At 43.7% G+C, this 23,166-nt stretch overlaps 2 protein-coding genes across 4 annotated transcripts in view; one reads left to right on the top strand and one right to left on the bottom strand.

Annotated features, from left to right (window-relative positions):
• TMEM182 (transmembrane protein 182) overlaps window positions 1-23,166 on the bottom strand; it is a 39,061-nt gene that overhangs the window by 11,234 nt on the left and 4,661 nt on the right. Inside the window, exons 1-2 of one of the 2 annotated variants that reach the window (XM_083174395.1) lie at window positions 7,409-7,656; window positions 5,121-5,223 (exon numbers count right to left, since the gene is read on the bottom strand). In XM_083174395.1, the coding sequence (XP_083030521.1) occupies window positions 5,121-5,223; window positions 7,409-7,546 (241 nt within the window). In that variant the 5' untranslated portion in view covers window positions 7,547-7,656. Of the gene's footprint in view, window positions 1-5,120; window positions 5,224-7,408; window positions 7,657-23,166 lie in introns of those variants that run through there. The other variant, XM_083174396.1, reaches the window with a different exon arrangement.
• SLC67A2 (solute carrier family 67 member 2) overlaps window positions 20,285-23,166 on the top strand; it is a 30,322-nt gene continuing 27,440 nt past the window's right edge. Inside the window, exon 1 of one of the 2 annotated variants that reach the window (XM_083174393.1) lies at window positions 20,285-20,489. In XM_083174393.1, the coding sequence (XP_083030519.1) occupies window positions 20,415-20,489 (75 nt within the window). In that variant the 5' untranslated portion in view covers window positions 20,285-20,414. The remainder of the gene's footprint in view (window positions 20,490-23,166) is intronic. The other variant, XM_083174394.1, reaches the window with a different exon arrangement.

The raw sequence follows: 23,166 nt of genomic DNA, 5'->3' as shown, positions 1-23,166 counted from the left end.
CCTATTACATTTGGCCCTATATATTTGTTTGTGTGTGTAAGCAGCACTCCAGGTCTTCAAGAATTAATCAGTTTTTTATCTCATGTCATAACAATGGCAACCTGCTTATCCTTCTGTGCCCAAATACCAGTTCTCGGTGTCCATTCTGTATCCATGTCCTCTCAGTAATTCCCCTCAGTAATTAATAATTCTGTGCCCTCAATACTATTCTTCATGCTCTCACAATTCTATTCAGTTATCCTATACCCACTCAGTACCAATTGTCTGTGCCCCATCAGTACTACTACCCTATTCCCACTCAGTACCATTTTCCTGTTTTATTTATTAACAATTTCTTATATACTGTAGCACAGCAAATTCAATTGCGCTTTACAATTGGAAACAACAGTGATTTGACAAACTTTATAGTTACAGTCTTGCAAACGTACAATGTATTTGGAAATAGGCACTGATACACAAGTACAGATGTTCTCTATTGTATAATGGTCCACAAGATTGCAAAAGTATGTATGATAAAGTCACACAGCAATGTTGGCCTGGGGTCAGGAGGATGGGAAAGTGAGAAAGAGAAAATAATTGAGGATATGAAAGGACTTTACAGTGGTGATGTAATTGGATAGGAAAGGTTTATGAAGGTTATGTGGGCGGTTCTGAAATTTGAAAAACTTGAAGAGTTGAGTTTTCAGGAAATGCTTGAAGGTTTGGAGGCTGTAGGGGGCTCCTATAATACCACGAGAGAGCACTCCACAGTGGGGGCAGCTCTAGGAAAGTCTTGCAATGTGTGTGGATGAGAGACATAAATCTTGTGAAGAGCAAAATGTTTGGGTTGGGAAATATTTGATATAAGCAAAGAGATGTAATTTTGGTTTATGGCCTTGTGTATAAGTAAAAGTATTTCTTATTGAATAATGTAAAATACAGGTAATCAGGGACTGACAGAGCAGTTTTGCAGATGATAAATGTCTGGCAAGGAAGATTAGACTTGCAGCTGCATTCATGATGGATTGTACTATTCCACTTTAGTACTGTTCTCCAGCACCTCCTCATTACTGTAAAGCACTGTGAGCCCTCAGTGTCAGTCCTTGTAACCCATATATACCTGAATCCTCAGTATTGGCCTCACCAATACCACTCCAATATTTTCTTCAGAACCACTGCCCTGTGCCTCATTTGTATCAGTAAGATTTTCCACACTTTATTAGCCTTCTCTCGTATCAGTCTCTGTCCAGTAAGTAACATTTACCATGTGCCCTCTCAGTGACAGTCCCCAGTGCCCACACAGTACTAGTCTCATGTGCCCTCTCAGTGCCAGTCCCGTGACCCTGTGTCAATCCCCAGTGTAAGTCACTAGTGTCCCCTCAGTTCTTGCCCCTTTGTCCCTTAGAGCCAGTCCCCAGTGTCCCCAGTTCCCTATGACGCTTAGTATCAGTCCCCTGTATCCTCTCATAAAGCTGTATAAATGTTGGGGGGGCTGTGTGCGGAATGGGGGGTCCGAGTGAGTAGGGAGAGCTGTATGTATATGTATTATATTTACTTTAATATGGAGCACCACACAGTATACTGTATCTCTTAGGGTCATGTGTGATCTTTACCTGGTTGTATACAGCCTCCACAATATTCTCCCCACTTAGGGATATAAAAACTGCCTCAGAGGTCACTGCCAGTACCATATTGCTCCTGCCAACCCAGGGTAAGGGGGGCAGCAAACTCTGGACCTTATTCTGGTTGACATGCAGTGCTGTGAAGTCTTTTTAAGCCCGCCGCTCGCTTTGCTGTCCGCCCCCATCGCAGGGTGAGTTCGCCCACACGGCTGCAAATGGATGTTTTGCATAAACATCCATTTGCAGCCTATGGGGTGACGCCCACATCATTCCATTGTCGCTGACCATGGAATGATGTGGTGAGTACAAGTTTTGCGTGTGTCCTCTTTGAGGAAAGGGTGGGCAGTTGACATCAGGTGATCCCCCGGCCCTCTACCCCATCCCCCCCGCCCACACTGTTGTGTGCGAGCACCTGGCGAACACTCTGTTTGCCATGGCCACTCACACGCAGTGCATGCGCAGAAATGCAAATGCGCAAAACAAAAACATCATGCTCCTGAGCGCATGGACCAGAATAAGGTCCTCTGTCTTGCCTGTGAGTGATCAGGATGAACATCCCCCACTGCTCCTAAATCAGCTTCTAAAGTTTTGTTGGTCACTATAGTTGTGTTAGTCAATATGCAGCACTTTCAGCATACAAGGCAATCTTAAGAGGATAAAAAGTACAGCAAACTTGGAAAGACACAATGGAAACGCTTGTGAGTCATCTGAGCTCTGTATTGGAGGATTTCTCACAGGGACTCTTTGGCAAAACTAGTCAGAGGTGTTTGCGCATAATGATTTAATGATCACTACACTGAGGTTATGTATATGTCACAGCATGCTTGCTTTATATCATATCAGGGAGTCAGCTGTAGTGAAAGTCATATGGCCTCACGAGGGAAACTCCTTTGTACAAGGGGTGTGTCTAACCCCACCCTAACTGGAACTTTTGTTTTTGCCATATACATGTTTATAACTGTTCAGGCCGACTTTCTTACTCTGTATGTACATGCTACCACCTCAGGCATTGTACTGTTTTGCCAACCTTTGCTGGACAAAGTTCTCGTTATCTGTACAGTATATTCTACCAAATGTGCTAATAGGGTGTGAAGTTGGAGGTTATCAACATCTGTCACAAGGAGGTCATCATAAATGTCAACACTGAGGAAAGTTGAGTAGGGGTCCAGAATCATCCTTGCCTACCTGACCCTCTCCATGAGGGAGAAAATGCTCTGTTCCTGGACTACCCTGGTAATGTATGATTGCCATCACCTGTGGGGAGCTAGGTAATTGATAGGAAAGGTGTTTTACCACAGGTGATGGCAATCATACATTACCAGGGAAGTCCAGGAACAGAGCATTTTCTCCCTCATGGAAAGGGTCAGGTAGGCAAGTATGGTCCAGAATGGGCCATCGTGAAGCTCAGAATGTAATTGTATAGCATCTGGATGTCGTAGCACTGTGACATTTTCATTCTGCCTCTGTCCTCACACAGGCACAGTCCAACAAATTAAGGACTGTGGACAAAATTTTAGCCTGTTTACCTACCCATGTATCTTTATTGTGGGAGCCTTATGGATTTACTGGCTACGTGCCACAGTATTCTCTGTAATCAGATTTAAATGCAGTTCGGTATTTTTGCAAGTTAAGTACACATCTTTGCTTTTTATCCTTTTCAGACCTATCCCAGATATACAAACTGCCAATGTCTCACCTTTTCATGTATTTTCAAATGAAATTTTTTTTTACCTATATTAAGGCCACTGCTCCTTTGTCCCCATCTATAGTAGGTTTTCTGCAGATTACTATGGTAGATTCACTTTTGGTTTATATTACTACCAGAATGTGTAAATTAAGTTACTTATATAACTTGCTAGTGGATATATCTTATACCAAAAATGTGCAGTGGTCTAATCTGGTTTAAAAGTGTTTATGGGGCTTAAGACAATGGTTTTCTTTCATCCAACCAGCTGTTAGTAAGTTACTTTCCTGTTGAAAAATGGTACTGTATTCCTCTTGAACAATGCCAGATTATGGTAGCCTCAACATCATTCTGCATAAAGGCAGTACTGGCCCCACAGCATGGTCAGGGGTCCTTTTAATTCACTTTTTATTGCTACTTCCAGATTTTCCCCTCCTTATTTACAAAGATTAACTGACATCTAATGACATTATGATGTATTCTAAAATTGCATGCATGTTCTTCCATACAACTATACAGTACAACCAACAATAAATCCTGTGACATGGAGTTATTGTGAGATCCTGATGAGTCTGCCCGTTTTTTATAATGCAACAATAATTTTGGCTTCCAATTTATTGGTCCTTTAAATTAAAAAAAGGGAAAATTAAGAGAAATCTTTCCAATGCATTCACCTCACACAGAGGCGCTTTAAGAGTTGAGGAGGCCCAACCTCCTCCGTTCTGGCCCCTTCCTCTCTCCCGTTCGAGGGCTTAGACTCTACTGCGCATGCACAGAACTTCAAAAAATGCCTGCTGTGGCAATTATTCTGTGTATTCCAGCAGCGTTGCTGCCTTAATCTTGGGATTCCAGAGGGGTAAGTATTAAAAATATGTGCGGTGTACGCCCCCTGGGACTCAGGGCCCCATGTGCACCATGCACATTGCACCCATTATAAGTATGCCACTGACCTCTCAGGTTATTACATTTCCACCAGAAAGTCAAATTGTACCCAGAACATAATGTTATCTAGTATCCAAAAACAGACCAGCAGGTCGTTCTTATACACAAGGGTAGACATACTGTAGACATGGTAGTATTTTAGAACCATGCAATTATAAAAATGACTTTGATAAACACATATACATTATGAATATTTATAAGTAGAAATATAATATTCTCAATATTTGCATACTTTTATTGTATGGCATAATTATCAATTGTGCAACTAGAGTTGCATGATATGGTACAAACCTCATGTTTTGGAATGGAAATTGAGTACTATAAATTAAAATATTTGGAATGTTCCAAGTGCTACTGACTATAATGCAGGGCCAGCTCTACCAATGGGCAGCTGTCTGGGGCTCCAGAATCTGTGGGGTGCCCCTGAGTCTGACCATCACAAAGTAAGGATGAGGAGAAAGGTATCCTTATTGGTATCCTAACACAGCAGGTGTTGAACTTCTTAGACGACACCTCCACACTTTTACCTGAGTTTCTGGGAAGTCGGTATTGGTGTGGGGGAGGGGGGAGCACTAAGCTGACGTTTTGCCTAGGGTGACGAATCTTGAATCGGACAGAGCCATCTGTATTTCTGAGTTGCTAAATTTGAATATATATTACATGCTTACATGTACACAGAAGAAGCAAAGGATGTCTGTTAAAATTGCTAAAACATTCACTTTCCTGTATTTTTATTTAGAATTTATGTTACGTTATAGTTACTATCAACTCATATAGGCCTTTTCTATATTGCTTATTCTAGAGGAAAAAGAATAACATAAAAATCTCTCGAAAACAACAAATTGTATAACTTTGAACATTAACATTTCTCGGTAGATAAAATGTATATTTACTGATCCAGAAGGCTGCCATGCTGTTATTATCTGATCCTACTTCTCCATTATACCAACATCTCCAGAAGAAACCTTCATGGTGCAAGAGGACTCGATCAACACCCTATAGATAACAAAAAGAAAGAGAGAAAAATGTTAGATGTTATATATTACTTGTTTAAATTAAACATAATAATAATTTCAAAAGAAAAAAGTAATTTTGCTTCTTTTACTCTCAACTATAAGTACATTAAAACTTTGTATACTGTGGTAGAAAATAGGACAAAACATACAGTATCATACCTCCCAACGTCATAATTGCCCTAATCAGGTCTCATTCGTATGGCAAAGCTGCGGGTTCCCGATAAGGTGGAGTGACTTCAGGGGATGATGCATCCACAAGCCACGCCTCCTGTTTTCCATAATGGTGGGGACGTGCTCAGCGCTCTGGGAGCTGTTGGTCATAACCCCAGCTTCTCTGTCTGCATTAATTAGCATCTATTCACCACTGGCAACAAGTGACAGGGGGACTCCCAAATACCCTCCCTCCACCACCACAGGACACTACAACTTGTGGGTGAGACAGCGTGACAATACAAAAATGGACTGTCCTGCAAAAATCATGACAGTATGTGGTACTTGTGTATTAGCACCGTGCCGTTTTCCTACATACGGCACCGTAGGAAAATCGCATTGCATCGCATCGCATGTGCCATTGTAACGGCCGTGCGATGCAATGTGATTTTCCCATGTAATTTATTCACTGCTTTCTTAGCCCCGGGGAATCGCATCACACCTATACAATGCCATTAGGTGTACAATGCCATTTAGGTATACAATAATGACATACAATGAGGTTTTAGGCACCCCCCCCACACACTATCCACGCGTCCTCCGACCTTTTCATACCCCTACTATCCACGCCGGCGTGGAGTTGATTTTATATAGTGTGGCGAGCGCAGCAAGGCACGGAGCCCAAAGCGTGGCGAGGGGCCGCGGATTACTTCACATGTATTCCGCGTCCCCTCGACACGCTTCGGGCTCGGTGGCTTGCTGCGCTCACCACACTATATAAAATCAACTCCACGCCGACGTGGATAGTAGGGGTATGAAAAGGTCAGAGGAGCGCGCTCGCCACCCTTCGGGGTGGCGTGGATAGTGGTCGGGTGCCTAAAACCTCATTGTATGTCATTATTGTATACCTAATGGCATTGTACACCCTATACAATATACATAACAAAGCACTGAATACATTACATAGGAAAATCGGATAGCATCGCATCGGCACTTACAATGGCCCATGCGATGCGATGCAATGCGATTTTCCTACGCAGAATAGCCCACTAAGCAAATAGCTTAGAGGGCGCCATCATAATACACAAGTACACAGTATGTAGTATACATAATGCTATAACAGTAACACTGGCGACATACATGCTGTGCAGCAAGCAGGACAACACATATATACAATGCTATAATAGTAACACTGGCGACATACATGCTGTGCAGCAAGCAGGACAACACATATATACAATGCTATAATAGTAACACTGGCCACATACATGCTTTGCAGAAAGCAGGACAACACATACAGTTTACACAATGCTATAGTGGCATTTTTATAACTTTATTAAATACTTACCCTCCGTACTCCAGTGATGGAGGCAGCAGCGCTGCAGAAATCTCCAGAAAAATATCCTCCACGAAAAAAATGTCAGTGATCTGTGCATGATCAATCGAGTCTGAGCACTCTAGTGCACAGACTTCACACTGCTGCTGGTGCAGACATCTCCAGAAAAATGGCCGCTGCATTATTTTTCTGTAGATGTGCGCATGCGCAGTAGGGTTCTGAGCATTCTAGTGCTTAGGCCCTGCTACTCTGAGTCCGAAAGAGAGGAGGAAACCTGGCCAGATGAGGCTACACATGGGCCACCTCCTCTCTTAAAATGCCTCTGCAATGCTGTAATAGTAACACTGGCCACATACAGTACATGCTGTGCAGCAAGCAGGACAACACATATACACAATACTGTAATAGTAACACTGGCCACATACAGTACATGCTGTGCAGCAAGCAGGACAACACATATACACAATACTGTAATAGTAACACTGGCCACATATATGCTGTGCAGCAAGCAGGACAACACATATACACAATACTGTAATAGTAACACTGGCCACATATATGCTGTGCAGCAAGCAGGACAACACATATACACAACACTGTAATAGTAATACTGGCCACATATATGCTGTGCAGCAAGCAGGACAACACATATACACAATAATTCAATAGTAACACTGACCCCATAGTCTTGATTTCCTGAGCATTTATCAACTTCCTTGGCAAGAAGCCAATAGTCTGTTCCAAATGCAACCAAAAAGATTAAAATTCCAAGAGCACCAAAAAGCCCGCCAAAAAATATCCCAATAGTAAGCTTCATTGTCAGTTCAGGTAATTGAAACTATCTGACAATATCAATCCCACCAAGATACTGTACATCCAGCAGAATATCCTTTCTCCTGTATTGACCAGCATGTACTCTAGATGACCAGTATGTACTCTGTCTGCAGCTAGATCTGTAACATATGGGTAGGGGCTTCTATTTTGGGATTTCGATGAGGTATCTCTGCAATGTTGCTCTGATAGGGAGTGTCCTGTCAAAAATAACTGACCTTTTTGTACTGTCAGGGATGGAAGGATAGTTTCACACACTGCATCCACTACACGTTGTTGTAACAAGCACGAGTGTAATGTTACCAGTTATAAGCACAGTGTGTCTCCATTAGCAGCAGGTCTCCATCAGTACCACACTGATGTAGTGCCAGAAGGAAAACCTGGTTTTTGGTATTACTTCAATCTTTTTGCTTGTCTTCTACCCTACTAGCAGTCTTGAAAAAACGTAGACAAAACCACTAGAGTAATAAAATGAGAAAGTGGTGATAGAAGCCTACTGAATACAATTTGGCAAATATAGAGATGGTATGGGGACAGATTTGTATTACATGATAGGTGTATAATCGGAATCAGTGGTGGTACAGGTTGAGTATCCCTTATCGAAATATCCGTTATCCAAATTATTCTGAAACATACATTCCAGAAAGTAAGAAATTCTTGCTAAAAACTAGAGATGTGCGGGCTCGGATTTTCCAGATCCGAGCCCGCACGAACGTCATTAAACCGTACCCGGATCCGAGCAGCGTTCGGAGCTTCCCTCCTGACTCGGATCCAGGCGTGTGGGCAAAATGTCATTGCCTGGCACCGGATTCTCGAGAGATCCGGAACGCTATATAAAGAGCGAGTGTCCGGCACCATTTTTCACTCGTGATTTGAACTGGTTAGAGAGAGTAGGATAGTCTGTGTGCGGAGCTTTGTTAGGTTAGGAGCTGTGGGTTTTTTTTTCTGCTGTGGCGAACGCCAGTGCCTACTAGTGCCACTGCCTGCTCTCTGGTGCTGTGTGCTCTGCACTGCCAGTGATCAGCTGCCAGCCCATCAGCAGTAGTACCTCTACCTGGCCAATTCAATCATACATGTATATGACTGTGCAGTGTTGTAAAGCTTATTAACCACTAAAATACCCCCCCTGCTGGTGTATTTTTTACAGCCTTATATCAGACATGTGTATATGACTGCAGTGTGCAGCACTGTTGTTAAACTTATTAACAAGTGACCAGTCTGCTTGTGCATCTGCTGTATAATAATTAATAACACCCCCCTGCTGGTGTATTTTTTACAGCCTTACATAACTAGTACATATTCTCTGCTGGTGCATCTACTGTACTACTGAGTCTGACATAAATATATATAAATAAATTAATTAACAGTGTATTCAACTGGTGCATCTACTAAATAAATCTCTGCTGGTGCATATTAATTATACTGCCATATATATAATATCTCTTTGGTGGTGCCTAATTAATTTACTGCCGTATATATAATATCTTTCTGGTGGTGCCTAATTAATTTACTACCGTATATCTTTCTGGTGGTGCCTAATTGAGTACTGTATATTTTTCTGGTGGGGCCTAATTAATTGACTACCGTATATCTTTCTGGTGGTGCACAATTAATTGACTACCGAATATTTTTCTGGTGGTGCCTAATTAATTTACTACCGTATATCTTTGTGGTGGGGCCTAAATAATTGACTACCGTATATCTTTCTGATGGGGCCTAATTAATTGACTACCGTATATTTTTCTGGTGGTGCCTAATTAATTGACTACGGTATATCTTTCTGGTGGGGCCTTATTGACTACCGTATATCATTCTGGTGGTGCCTAATTGAGTACCGTATATCTTTCTGGTGGGGCCTAATTAATTGACTACCGTATATCTTTCTGGTTGTGCCTAATTAATTTACTACCGTATATATATCTTTCTGGTGGGGCCTAATTAATTTACTGCCATATATATAATACCTCTCTATTGGTGCATCTACAGTGGTGCTGTCCTGGGGTGTAATATATAACTCCACAAAAATAATGGAGATCCAAAATATGGAGAATCAATTAGGGAAAGATGAAGGGCCGCTTCCTCTTCTGAATCTGCTGCAAATGCAAGTAGTAATGATATGCCATCAACGTCGTCTGCCAAGGCCGATGTCCAGTGTCAAAGTACGGGGCATGTAAAATCCAAAAAGCCAAAGTTGATTAATAGGAGGACCCATAAAAATAAATTCAAATCATTGGAGGAGAAACGTAAAATTGGCAATGTTCATTTACGACACGGAGTGGCAAGGAACGGTTAAGGCCCTGACCTGTATTTATGACTGGTGGTTCAACTACACATCATCATGCAAGCCCTCCTACTCCCCTCTTTAGAAATTTGAAGAGATTTCAGCTGTCACCAAAAACACAGCAAACATCTCTGCCTACTAAAGAAGACATGTTACCACAAACCCCCAAGGAGAGTACAAGGGTATTGGTGGTTGCGATGCCTGACCTTCCCATCGCTGTACAGGAATAGGTGGCTCCTTCCACCATTTTCGGCACTCCCTCTGCATATGCTGGAAGGATCACCCACAGTGCTGTTCCTGATTTAGATAATGAAGGTGTCAATGTTGTAGACCAAGAGGAGGATATTGATGTATCTGGCGCTGAGGAGGAATTTGACGAGAAGGATGTTGAGTTAGTTTGCTTAATGAGGCACAAGGGGGGAAACAGTTGTTGTCCATGGGATGAAAAAGCCCATCGTCATGCCTGGGTAGAGGACCAATAAATCTATAAACCTCTATGGTCTGGGATTTTTTTTATCTGAATCCGGGCAACAAATGTATTGCCATATGTAGCTTATGTAAAGTTCCACTAAGCAGGGGTAAGGATCTTGCCCACCTAGGGACATCCTCCCTTATACATCACCTGAAGACCCTTCATAAATCAGTGTTTAGTTCAGGAACTGTGGCTAGCAGTCCAGGGACACCTAAATCCCTTGGTCTCCTATTGGAGCCAAGTGCCTGAAAAGCACACCACCAACTCCCTCCTTGTCAAATTCCTCCTTCATCCGGATCGGGGGGAGTCTTGCAGGCCATTTCACCAGCATGACTGACTCCTCTTCTATCCGAGATTCCTCCGGAGGATCCTGAAGCGCTACACCTACTACTGCAGCTGCTGCTGGGAGTCGGTCATCATCCCAGAGGGGAAGTCATAAGACTGCTACGTCTTTCACTAAGCAATTGACCGTCCTACAGACATGTGGACAAGTGGATCAGGGCAAACTAAGGACTATATGACTGTGACAGCCCACTGGGTAGATGCATCGCCTTCCGCAACAGCATCTCCTGCATGCCAGCTCCTTCCAAGGCAGGCTACGCTGTGTATCACCGGTTTCAGGAAGAGGCACAACACCGACAACCTCTTAGAGAAACTGAGGGAAATCATCTCCCAGTGGCTTACCCCTCTTAGACTCTCCTGGGGATTTGTGGTGTCGGACAATGCCAGTAACATTGTGCGGGCATTACACATAGGCAATTTCCAGCACGTGCCATGTTTTGCCCACACAATAAATTTGGTGGTGCAGCATTTCATCAGAAGTGACAGGAGCGTGCAGGAGATGCTTGCGGTGGCCCCAAAAATTTGCGGACACTTTCGGCATTCTGCCAATGCCTGCTGAAGGCTGGAGCAGCTGCAAATCTCCTCAACTTGCCCTGCCATCATCTTAAACAAGAGGTGGTGATGCACTGGAACTCCACCCTCTATATGCTGCAGAGGAAAGAGCAGCAAAAGGCCATTCAAGCCTACACGGCCACCTACGACATAGGCAGAGGAGCGGGGCTGCACCTGACTTATTCTAGTTCACTCTTTCTGACAAAATCCTTCTTAGATGGACAAAACCATGTGCACTGCAGGGGGGCAGAAGTAAAATGTGCAGAGAAAATTCGATTTGGGTGAGTTATTTAGTTTCTGTGCAGGGTAAATACTGGCTGCTTTATTTTTACACTGCGATATAGATATCACTTTGAAGTAAAACCCCACCAAATCTAATTGGTACTTGTGTAATATCTGGGCCTACTAAAGGATAATTAATCCTCTCTCACTCGCAAAATCGCCCGCATATCTGCACTGCAATGCTGAATTTAGCAACAGTGATTATACGGCTCGACTGAACGAGCAGCAGAAGGTACTACGGCCAATCTTCTATCTTTCATTTGCGGAGGCTCTCCCCATATTTTCTTTACCACCATCCTCTAAACGTATGATGGTGAATTATAGAAGTCTGGGTGAGATATAGACACCAGCAAACTATTTTTCAGTTTACTTTACCTCTCTCCGTAGAGCTACAACATACACCAAGTCCTGGTAGTTGACGCAACTTAAGGATAACAGTTAATACGTAGATATATGCAGGAGGCTACACCCTTTCGCCCAAACCCTGAGTGAAATTTAGCGGTTTCCCAGACGCGACTATTGAGTCACAGTGCATCTTTTAATTTATTGTCACAATTTGTGTGTATTACCACCTATATTAAAAATTAAGAATATTAAAAGCTAAGTTTTAAAAGTAATAATAATACATACGCCAATAATAATTTTCCACATATTTTGGTAATTTACAGGTATATCTTTATTTGCATACATGTCTATGCAAATAACTGTTTAAGAGTGCCCCCAAAAAAGAGTCTTCTTTTTTCTCCATGTTATTTAGTAATATCTGGGCGCCCGATTTTTTCATTGTATTACATCGCATGCAATATAGTGGCATACAAATTCGTGCAATGCGATTTTTCATTGTAAAGACCCAATTTTTAATTGTATAGTCACCCATGGGTGATTTCATACCCCCACTATCCAACTACACATGGAGTTGATTTTATATAGTGTGGCGAGCGCAGCGAGCCACCAAGGCCGAAGCGTGGCGAGCGGACGCAGAATACATGTAAAGTAATCCGCGTGCGCTCGCCAAACTATATAAAATCAACTCCATGCGTAGTTGGATAGTGGGGGTATGAAATCACCCATGTGTGACTATACAATTTTAAATTGGGTCTTTACAATGAAAAATAGCATCGCATGCCTTAAGTACTGGTATGCAATAAAAAAAATCGGGCGCCCAGATAATACACAAGTACCATCTAATTCTCTCTGTACAAGATACATCTGCTCCCCTGCTGTGCACATGGTTTTGTCCATCTAAGAAGGATTTTGTCAGAAAGAGTGAACTAGAATAAGGCCCTTTGCGAGTCAGGAGGTTACCACCAGCTTGGTCCTTCTATAAGGCAAACTTGAATTAGCCGCCAGCCAGTCTTGGTCACTCATTTTCTAATTTATAATGCAGAGTAAAAACGTTTAATTATACTTTTACATTTTTCATATTTTAATAAATTTATTTTAAAATGGATTATGCTTGATTGTGTCTTTGATATATAAATGCATACTCTCAAAAGGTGCAGAGGTTGTCAGGTCTAGCCTGGCCAATGAGACTAGAGTGAATTATGGGAAATAATACAGTAGCTGAGGAGCTGAGAAAGCTATGCTATATACACTATAGAGCAGTGGTGTCAAACTCATGGCCCTCCAGCTGTTGTGGAACTACACGTCCCAGCATGCCCTGCAACAGATTTCATATAATGGATTGCTAAAACTGTGGCAGGGCATGCTAGGACATGTAGTTCCACAACAGCCAGAGGGCCATGAGTTTGACACAACTGCTATAGAGCATGGAGAAAGGCATACAGTTTGGTGGTAATAAAAAAGAGGATGATAAAGGAAAAATGATGACAATGGATGGAGGCTGCTGATAGAATTAGGTAGAGAAATATTTTATTTGTATGTAAGTAAGATACATGAAAAGTAATAATAATAACAACCATATAACTGGGTGATAAATGCTTAAGTATATCTGCTGCAACATCATCGAGAAGAGAATCCAGTGACATTTTGCTCATGAAGAAAGACAGAGAGAAAAAAAAAAAAGACAAAGCAGAAAAGAAAAGAAAAGAAAGAAACCAAATCAGACCAAAAAATGATATCAAAATAAAATACTGTAAAACCAAAAATATTTTATTAATTCCTTAATACCGATTTCAATTGTTTATCTTGGTTGCACCTGGGAATATATTTCCATACCTATTAGTGTTCTTGTTTTACATGTATACATGTATGTATATGTTTTATTTAGAAACATAGGGGGAACTTTACTAAGATGCAAGTTTTATTTCACATGGAATGCTGCTAGGGGTAACCAATCAGTTACTATCTATTATCTTTTAGAAGATGCTAAATAAATAAGTAGATTCTGATTGGTTGCCCATAGCAACATCCCATGTGAAATAGAACTCCCATCTTAGTAAATTTCCCCCATAGAGTTTGATGGAAGATGAGAACCACTTGGCCCGAAAACCAATTGACACGCACACACTTACACACTAGGGTTAATTTGTATTGGGAGACAATTAACTTACCAGTATATTTTTGGATCGCGAGATGAAATCTGTGTACCCAGAGAAAACCAACGCAAGCAAGGGGAGAATATACAAAGTCCACACAGTGAGGACATAGTGGGAATTGGACCCATGATCTTAGTGCTGGGAGGCATTAATGCTAACCATTATGCCATCCATAATATCTATCTATCTCAATTGTCAAAATCCTGATATAAAATGTACCGAGACCATTCTATTGAGTATGAGTTGAATAATTTTACACATTGAGAGGTCTTATTACCTTATATATTGAATCACCCTTGTACACAACAGTAACATTTTAATATATGATGAACTGCACCCCCACTGGCAAACCTAAACAGTTGTGCAAAATATATCCTATTAAAGAAGGTAAATACAGTAGGTGATGTAAACATGCAATACGACATTCCTCACGTCCGATATAGACTTATTAGGACATACTGAACAGTTCCTAATGAACACAGCTAAGGTCCTGACAAAGCCATGGAAGAGAATGAAAGCAAAATACAGTAGATCTAGTGTGTCGAAAGTTTGTACAGTTATATAGAGAACAGCCATGGCCAGACACCATTATTTCTGCTGGTCACAAATGAATTGTTGTGCGTGCCTGGAACTTTCAGTCTCAATTTACTGCCACAAGTCCCAGCATGCGGGGCATTAAAGGGCCCGCTGGCACTTGTAGTTCCACAGTAAAAGAAATAGTTAAATAAACACACTGACACCCATTAAAAATAAAACTTGAATACATACAAAGCCCACACATACTGATACTTACCTATCTTTAGCCCGTAAGTCTCCCCCCGGCTGTGGCATTACCCTGTTGGCTGGTTGGGCCTGGTGCTGGTTGTTGAAATATGAGGGACCCCATGTCATTTTGTCCCCCGTATTTTGGGAACCAGGACCGGCCCTTGAGCCTGGTGCTGGTTTTATAAAATCCAGGGGACCCCTATTTGTTTTGCCCCGTGATTTTATGAAACCAGGACCGGCTCTTTGAGCCCGGGGCTGGTTATGCTCAGGAGGGGGGACCCCACACCATTTTTTTTTTCAGATTTTTTCTTTAACTCTATTTTAACAACAGAAACATGCACAGATCGCAATGATCTGTGCATGTCTCTGACCAATTCGCACGTCAGAACCTGGTCTGAAAAAAGTACGATTTATAGACACCTCAAAAGTGTCCTTAAACGGTATTTCAATGCAGTTTTTGTTCCTTCACAACACTGAACCCGTTTTAACCCATAGCAAACAGTGGATGAAAAAAAACGGGTCTGAAACGGGTAGGACCCTGCTATGTTACCGTTTAGAAATACCAGTTCAATAGATCTGCACCTTTCAGACTGCACAAATTACCGTTTTAAAACGGTAAAAAAAACGGCAAAATAACAGGTAAAAAGTGCGGTCACCTCTTCAGGCAAGCTTATCATATTTAAGTTCTACGGTACTTGTTTCCTAGCACGGCCACAACGATTTAGATCGTTGTGGTCGTAAGATAAAAAATCGGATCGATCGCATCGCATGCGATTTGGTCGCATGCGATGCGACCGATCCGACCGACCGATTTTTCACCCGATTTTTTTTTTTTTTTCACATGATTATTTTCAATTGCCCCCCCAAATGTTACTAAGTGGGCTAGACCCCACGATAGACGTCAACCCGAAGCGTGGCGAGCGCAGCGAGCCCGCGAGGGGCGGCGGTGCGCGTCCTCCGACCTTTTCATTCCCCTACTATCCACTAGGGCGTGGAGTGAGAATAGAATAGTGTGGCGAGCGCAGCGAGCCACCGAGCCCGAAGCGTGGCGAGCGCAGCGAGCCCCGCGAGGGGACGCGTATAACTTCACAGGTATACGCGTCCCCTCGCGGGGCTCGCTGCGCTCGCCACGCTTCGGGCTCGGTGGCTCGCTACGCTCGCCACACTATTCTATTCTCACTCCACGCCCTAGTGGATAGTAGGGGAATGAAAAGGTCGGAGGACGCGCACCGCCGCCCCTCGCGGGCTCGCTGCGCTCGCCACGCTTCGGGTTGACGTCTATCGTGGGGTCATGGCGGGCACATAAAAAATGTGAAATGGGTCATATTGGCCCATTTCACCTTTTTTATCATTTTTCCCTATGTGAGATGGACTTAATCAAGTCCATCTCATCTTGTGCCATTATAATGGCACAAGACCGACCGATTTCAATGTTAAAAGATTTTTTAACATTGAAGTCTATGGAAAAATCGGGTCAATCGGTCGGTCGCATCGCGGCCGATTTTAATTGGTCGCGACCGACCGATTGACCCGATTTCTGTCAATCAAAGGGAAAAAATTGTAAAAAATCGGCCACATCGTGAGGATCGTGTCCCTTAATTAAGAGCCACGATCACTCACGATTGTGGCCGTTCTAGGAAACAAGTACCAGTTCTACACCCATAACCCTTTGAGGTACTTATGTATTATATAGCTTCCCTTCTGGACTTGTAACTTGGTGGGACTGCTATGCTATTACTGGTGCCTGTCCTTGTGTTTCCCTCCTATATCCCTATAGATTGTAAGCTTGCAGCAGGGCTCTCCTACCTCCAAGTCTGTCTGTTGTTACCCAGTTTGTTTTATCACTGTCTACTATTGTAAAGCGCAACGGAATCTGCTGCGCTATATAAGAAACTGTAAATAAATAAATAATAAATTATTGGCAAAACACTCATCTTAGCAACAGACATTGCAATTTTCATGTGCAGAGTGTTCAAATAAACGCGGCCACTGGTGTCAAAGCAAATGCATCTTTACCACTACCACTATATAAGGCAATGGTTAGACCTTATCTGGAATTCTGTGTGTAATTCTGGGCCCCACACTACAGAAAGGACATTACAGATCTGGAAAAAGTCCAGAGAAGGGCGACCAAACTGATAAAAGGGATGGAGTTAGGGTTCATTCGGGTGCCATTTTCAGCATGAAAACAGCACCCAAATTAACCCTAACTTGCTCCCTTCGCAGGGCCGAATTGGATGAAATTTGCTCGCACCTCTATGGAGGTGCGAGCACTTTACAGGGAATTCGGCCCGCCGTAAAGTGCGCCTGGTGTCGTGATGATTCACACTCGGCGAATCATCCGCACACATCGGGGTTAATAGAATCGACCCCTAGGAATGTTTACACTAGAAAAAGAGGCATTTAAGATGAGACATGCTTAACATGTACAAATAGGTACTTGTTTCCTAGCACGGCCACAATCGTGTGGATGTGTACCTTTAAGTTAAGGTACACAATCCACACGATGGACCCGATTTCCTTTGAAATCAGGTCCATTTTGCCGGCAAAGGTACAAAATCGGGGGCATCGCGTCGGTCGGGACCATTAACATTGGTCCCGACGCGATGCCCCCGATTTTGCCATAGGCTTCAATGTTAAAATATTTTTTAACATTGAAATCGTGAGGATCGCGTCGGTCTTGTGCCATTATAATGGCACAAGATGAGATGGACTTGATTAAGTCCATCTCACATTAAAAAAAATGTGAAAAATATGAAATAGGCCAATATGACCCATTTCACATTATAGATGTCCCCGTCGTCACCCCACGATAGACGCCAACCCGAAGCGTGGCGAGCGGCGGCGGTGCGCGTCCTCCGACCTTTTCATTCCCCTACTATCCACGTCGGCATGGAGTTGAGAATATATAGTGTGGCGAGCGCAGCGAGCCACCGAGCCCGAAGCGTGGCGAGCGCAGCAAGCCCCGCGAGGGGACGCGTATAACTTCACAGGTATACGCGTCCGCTCGCCTCGCTGCGCTCGCCACACTATATATTCTCAACTCCACGCCGACGTGGATAGTAGGGGAATGAAAAGGTCGGAGGACGCGCACCGCCGCCCCTCGCGGGCTCGCTGCGCTCGCCACGCTTCGGGTTGGCGTCTATCGTGGGGTGGGGTTTACGTCGTAAAATTTGGGGGTCTAGGGAATATTTTACATTGAATCCAATGTAAAATCGGGTCCCAGGGACCCGATTTACATTTGATTCAATCAAAAAATCGGGTCGGTCGCATGCGACCAAATCGCATGCGATGCGATCGACGCGATTTTTCCGACACGACCACCCCGATGTAAATCGGGGTGGCCGTGCTAGGAAACAAGTACCTACAAATATATTAGGGGGCAATACTACTAACTGTCCCTTTCTAAACCCAGCATGTAACTTAACAGTCAGAAGCTGATTGGCCGGTGATAAAGAACCAAGCACTTTATCACTTCTCTCACCTTATCACTGCTTCATACATCTACCCCTATGTTACAATGTTACCAACACAACTGCAACATGTCTGCATCTAGTAGTCACCTCCCAGTTACGTAACAGAAGGGCATAGATCTGCATACAATATCAATTTGCGACTCCATACAGTCAGTGTTATTTGTTACCTGTTCACATTACTTTGTAACCTGAGCCATTCTTATTCCAACCAGATCACTACCCAAGTTGTAATTCCAAGTACTTTAACTGTAACTTATTTTTTTCAAAGGAGACTATTTCACATCAAGCTGCAATACATCAATATTGAGGTTTGTGGTATATTTATTGGCCAAGAAATACTAGCACACCAACCAGTGTCTAAGTGACATCATCTGGTGGGTCCATAATACTAATGCCTTGTACACCTGGTTTGATTCGGTCTAGGGATCTATTTGATTTTGCAATATAAGCTAAATTGCATCTAAATCAAATCGAACACATTTAGATCCCGATGTGGCTGCGGCTTTGAAAAAAATCGAAACGGGATTGAATAGCAGGACAATCGCACCACGTGTGCACCTCTTAAGTTTAAATCCAGGGCAATATCTAACCGATAGTTGCCTACCCTCCTGCATTGTGCAGGAGACTCCCTGAAATAGGAGCAATCTCCCTGTCTCCTTGAAGAGTCTAGAAATCTCCCTGATTTCTCATAACCCACTTTATGCAGGAGTTACCTTAAAAAATAAATCCAAGATATGAACAATCAGATGGGATTTGCACATGGAATTTATTACATAGGCATCACATTTCTATCACGTATGTTGTGCTGAGAGAGAAGAAATTATAAATATTACAGCAAATAATTTCAAACAAATAATCCAATATTGCAGGTGGAACTGGTATTATCTTTACTTGCTACATTTCCCATATATATATCCCATATATAGTTACTAATGCTATTTAGAAATATCCCGGAACAAGCATTTAAGCACATATATGCCCATATATGGAACTAGCCACACCTTTTGGTATGCCTGTGGGTAACCTCCCACATCTTTCTATGGTCGGCGACCATCGAAAGTTGTGGATGGTACACGCATATATAAGTGACTTTTTAGTCACTTACATATGCGTGCATGCTGGCACGGATATGGGCGGGCAATTGACATCCGGTGATGTCATCTGCCCGCCCCCCGCTCCTGCGTCACAGCCTCATTACCATGAGAATGCCCAGTGCTCTCATGGGAACACCAAGCGTTCTCATATGGTAATGAGGCAGCCCAGCGCCCCCTGCCCTTCTCCGCCCCCCACACGCCGTCATGGGTGCGTACACCCTGCGAACCAAAACTTCGCCTTGGGTGCACGCACCATACGTCTGCACATGCGCAGAAACCCGCATGCGCAGATGCTCAACATCGGTCCTGCGTGCATTCCAAACAAACGTGAATAACCCCCCATATTTCAAGTGGTGCCCAAAATAATAATGAAAAACAACACATTTAGCATATGGTCATCTCAAGAGTGGACATGTCTGTGAAACCTTTGATACACCGTGGCAAAGCTACAACATACTGCCATTGGCGGATCTAGATGTTTCTTCTGGGGGGGGGGGGGGATAATCTTGACCCTACCCCTCCAGTCTAAACTCCTCCCCTTCCCAGTCCCGACTCCTCCCCTTCCCAGTCCTGACTTCCATAATACAGATAAATATTTTGTAAGTTTGTTAATTGTCTTTTTTAGTGCTAGGCAAAGCACTAAAGAGCTGCATTCACACGGGTGGCGCTGGGGACATGGCAGGCGCTGACCAGAGTGGCAGGACAGGCTAGTGTTAATTGTTGTATTATATATTTACTAATGTGTATACAGTATATAGCTGCTACGTCTAAGTGCATAAAGGAAACCCATCCTGATCCTAGTACATTCCCTGGTTACACTGCAAACATGTTCCAGGAGCAAATTATTTTGTTATTACATTTCTTTACCCCCCACGTCACACTTGGCTCAGAACTGCTCGGGACTATCAGCATGACGACGAGCTATATAGACCTCGATCCTGCGCATGTACAGTGGAACTCGGCAGTTTCCGCTACGAGACTCGGCATTTTCCGGGCCCCTGTATAGTTGCAGACAGTAGCTGAGCTGTGTGTGTGCCAGCCCGGCATTAGCAACTGCTGCAGTGAGGGGCCGCTACCAGCGGAGGATGGAGAATGGGGGCCACGGGACAAGCTTGCACCCCAGGTGGGCGGAGACTGCAGCACTGCCTGCACGTGGTGGGCTTCTTGGTGAGTGGCGTCGGACAGTGGGGTGGGTGCTGGCCTGGATAGTGACAGCAGGTGGCGTGGGCTGAACGCTGTGGAGTGACGTTGGTGGGGGTTTATTTGTAATTGTGGTAGCACTGTTTGTGTCTATATTTGTGTTGCAATGCCATAGTTACTTTCTCCAATGACATTATTATTAATGTTTCCTTTGCGTTTCACTTCTCTGCCTGGCTGCTGTAATGAGGGTACTGACAAATAGATTAGTAGCATTATCAGACATACATTATAACAATGTTGAATGCACTACTGTATCCTGTTTTCTGACCTCTATACTCGCCCATTAATCTGGAACATGTAGACCCTCCCACATGACCCCTGCCATCAGGTAATAAATGTTCTGATACCGGTGTTCCCTATTCATTATAATTTGCTGTCACCTGTATTGTAGTTAATTGATGGGGTGTGGTATAGGGGTCCGACAGTCATTATCCCGACGTCAGGATCCCAACAGCATGGCGAGCGCAAAAAAAAAAACACCTTGTGGGCTCGCTACGCGAGCCACCTATTCTATTCTGCCTCTATGGGGGTTGTGGGCCCCCACAATGGAAAATAGCCGATGGCCGCCGGGAACAGTTTTGACAGTCGGGATCCCGATGTCGGGTGAATGCCTGTCGGGATCCCGTCCGGCACCCAATTGATGATACAGGTGTATGAATAGGAAACTCCAGTAGCAGAGGAAGGAAGGGGCTCATATTGGAGGCATGTAAGATGGGGACTAAGTGAAAACCGGACCCAGACAGGACCCCGGGGGGTGTCTTGTCCGGGGGGGATGCCTGTGATAGCTTTCAACAGGGACATGGGGAAGGGGAGATTACAGCCTCCCCGTGTGGTCTGAACCATCCGTTTTTTGTTACATACCCGGACCATACAGGGAGGATTTATTCTCTCCTCTTCCTGGTGGCAGCCGTCCCAGACAGGAGGACACCCCGAGGACCGAACACTACAAGCTCCCGAATGCACTTTGATGTCCAGTCCGGCATTCCGCGGTCTTGTCTAGGTCCGGTTTTTACCTACACCCTGCAACACGTTTTTACTGTGTGTATCTGCCTTCAGCTGTAACCATGTACATAGAGATATGGCGCCAGCATGGCTACTTCCCTCACCAGTCTGCATCACCATAGACTCATTTAAGTAATCAATGTTCTTTGTTACTGGCTTGCTACTGTGCATGTGTAGGCAGTTTATCTATCTGTACGTTTGATGTATATCTGTACTGCCATTATTGCTTGCTCCTTGGACTGATAACCCTTTGTATTACATTGTTATTTTTAATGTCTGTAAAGCGCCTTGAGTCCTGTTGGAGAAAGTGCGCTATATAAATAAAACTTACTTACAGTTTATGAGGACTTTGTGATGGTTCTGGTGGGCATCTATAGGGCCAGATGCACTAAGCTTCAAAAGTGATAAAATGTAGAGTGATAAACAACCAATCAGCTCCTGCCTGACATTTTTCAAACACAGTCTGTGTCATGGCAGGTAGGAGCTGATTGGTTGGCTGTTTACCACATACCACTCTACATTTTATCACTTTTGAAGCTTAGTGCATCTGGCCCATAGTCTCTTCTGGGAGGCAGCTACACTTGTGTTGATTAGCAATTCCTTAGGCAGAACTTGCAGCTTTGTAGGCATGCACCTACAAACATCCATTAGGCCGTATGTGTACAGAAGCAGTAGGAGCTTCATGCATGCCCACATAAACTGGGCTGTGAGCACCAGTTTTTGGCTGGGCACCAGAATTCAGCACCCAATGGCTGGCAACCATCAAATACCTACAATATTGATGGAAAAACTACTTCCATTCATGGGATTAGGAACATAGATGGTTGCTAACATATTGGATATGCACAGATGCGTATTAGTTATCTCTGTTATGTTTAAAGTCAGGTGGGCTCTTGTTATGCTGGCTGACCCCCTCCCTTGTCCTCTGTGTACTGACAAGGGAGGTCCTTGTTAACGACTGCCATGGCATGCTGCAGCATAGCCCCTGATGGCATCAGCAAGTTTGTATGCACTTGCCGGTTCTGGCACCTGCCACTGCCAATATAGTCATCCTCTCCTTCCTTTGACACAAGTAAACCCTGTTTGGGTGCGACATGCACGATGTGCATGTGTGCCCAAATAAGAATTGACTTGTGATAATTGTTTGCGCATCTAAATATTCCTGTTTAGAGAGCAAAATTAGATGCACAAAACACTTGAATTCCCCCCAAAAGAACGCAAAAGCATCTGACTAGTCCTAATTTTTTTGGTAAGCAAGCATAGTTTGGTACTTGTGTATTAGCAGGGCACCCAATTAGCATACGTAAACTAGCGTAGGGAAATAGCATCGCATGGGTCATTTTACTGCGATGCGATTGTCATATGTAATTTATTCACTGCTCTCTTGGTCCCGGCGCATCGCATGCGATCGCACCTCACGCAAAATCGCATGTGATTTTCTAGGGTGCGATGCCATTAAATTTACTATACACTTGTATGACATGCAATGAGGTTTTAGGCACCCCCCCCTATCCACGCCACCCCGAAACATGGCGAGCGCAGCAGAACCTGTCCTCCCGACCTTTTTATACCCCCACTATCCACGTCGGCGTGGAGTTGACTTTATATAGTGTGGCGAGCGTAGCGAGGTGAGTGCACGCTG

The sequence above is a fragment of the Crinia signifera genome, chromosome 2, assembly GCF_055691185.1.
Source record: "Crinia signifera chromosome 2, ASM5569118v1, whole genome shotgun sequence".
In the NCBI taxonomy this organism is placed as follows: Eukaryota; Metazoa; Chordata; class Amphibia; order Anura; family Myobatrachidae; genus Crinia; species Crinia signifera.
This window is presented reverse-complemented; position numbering and strand designations above follow the sequence as displayed.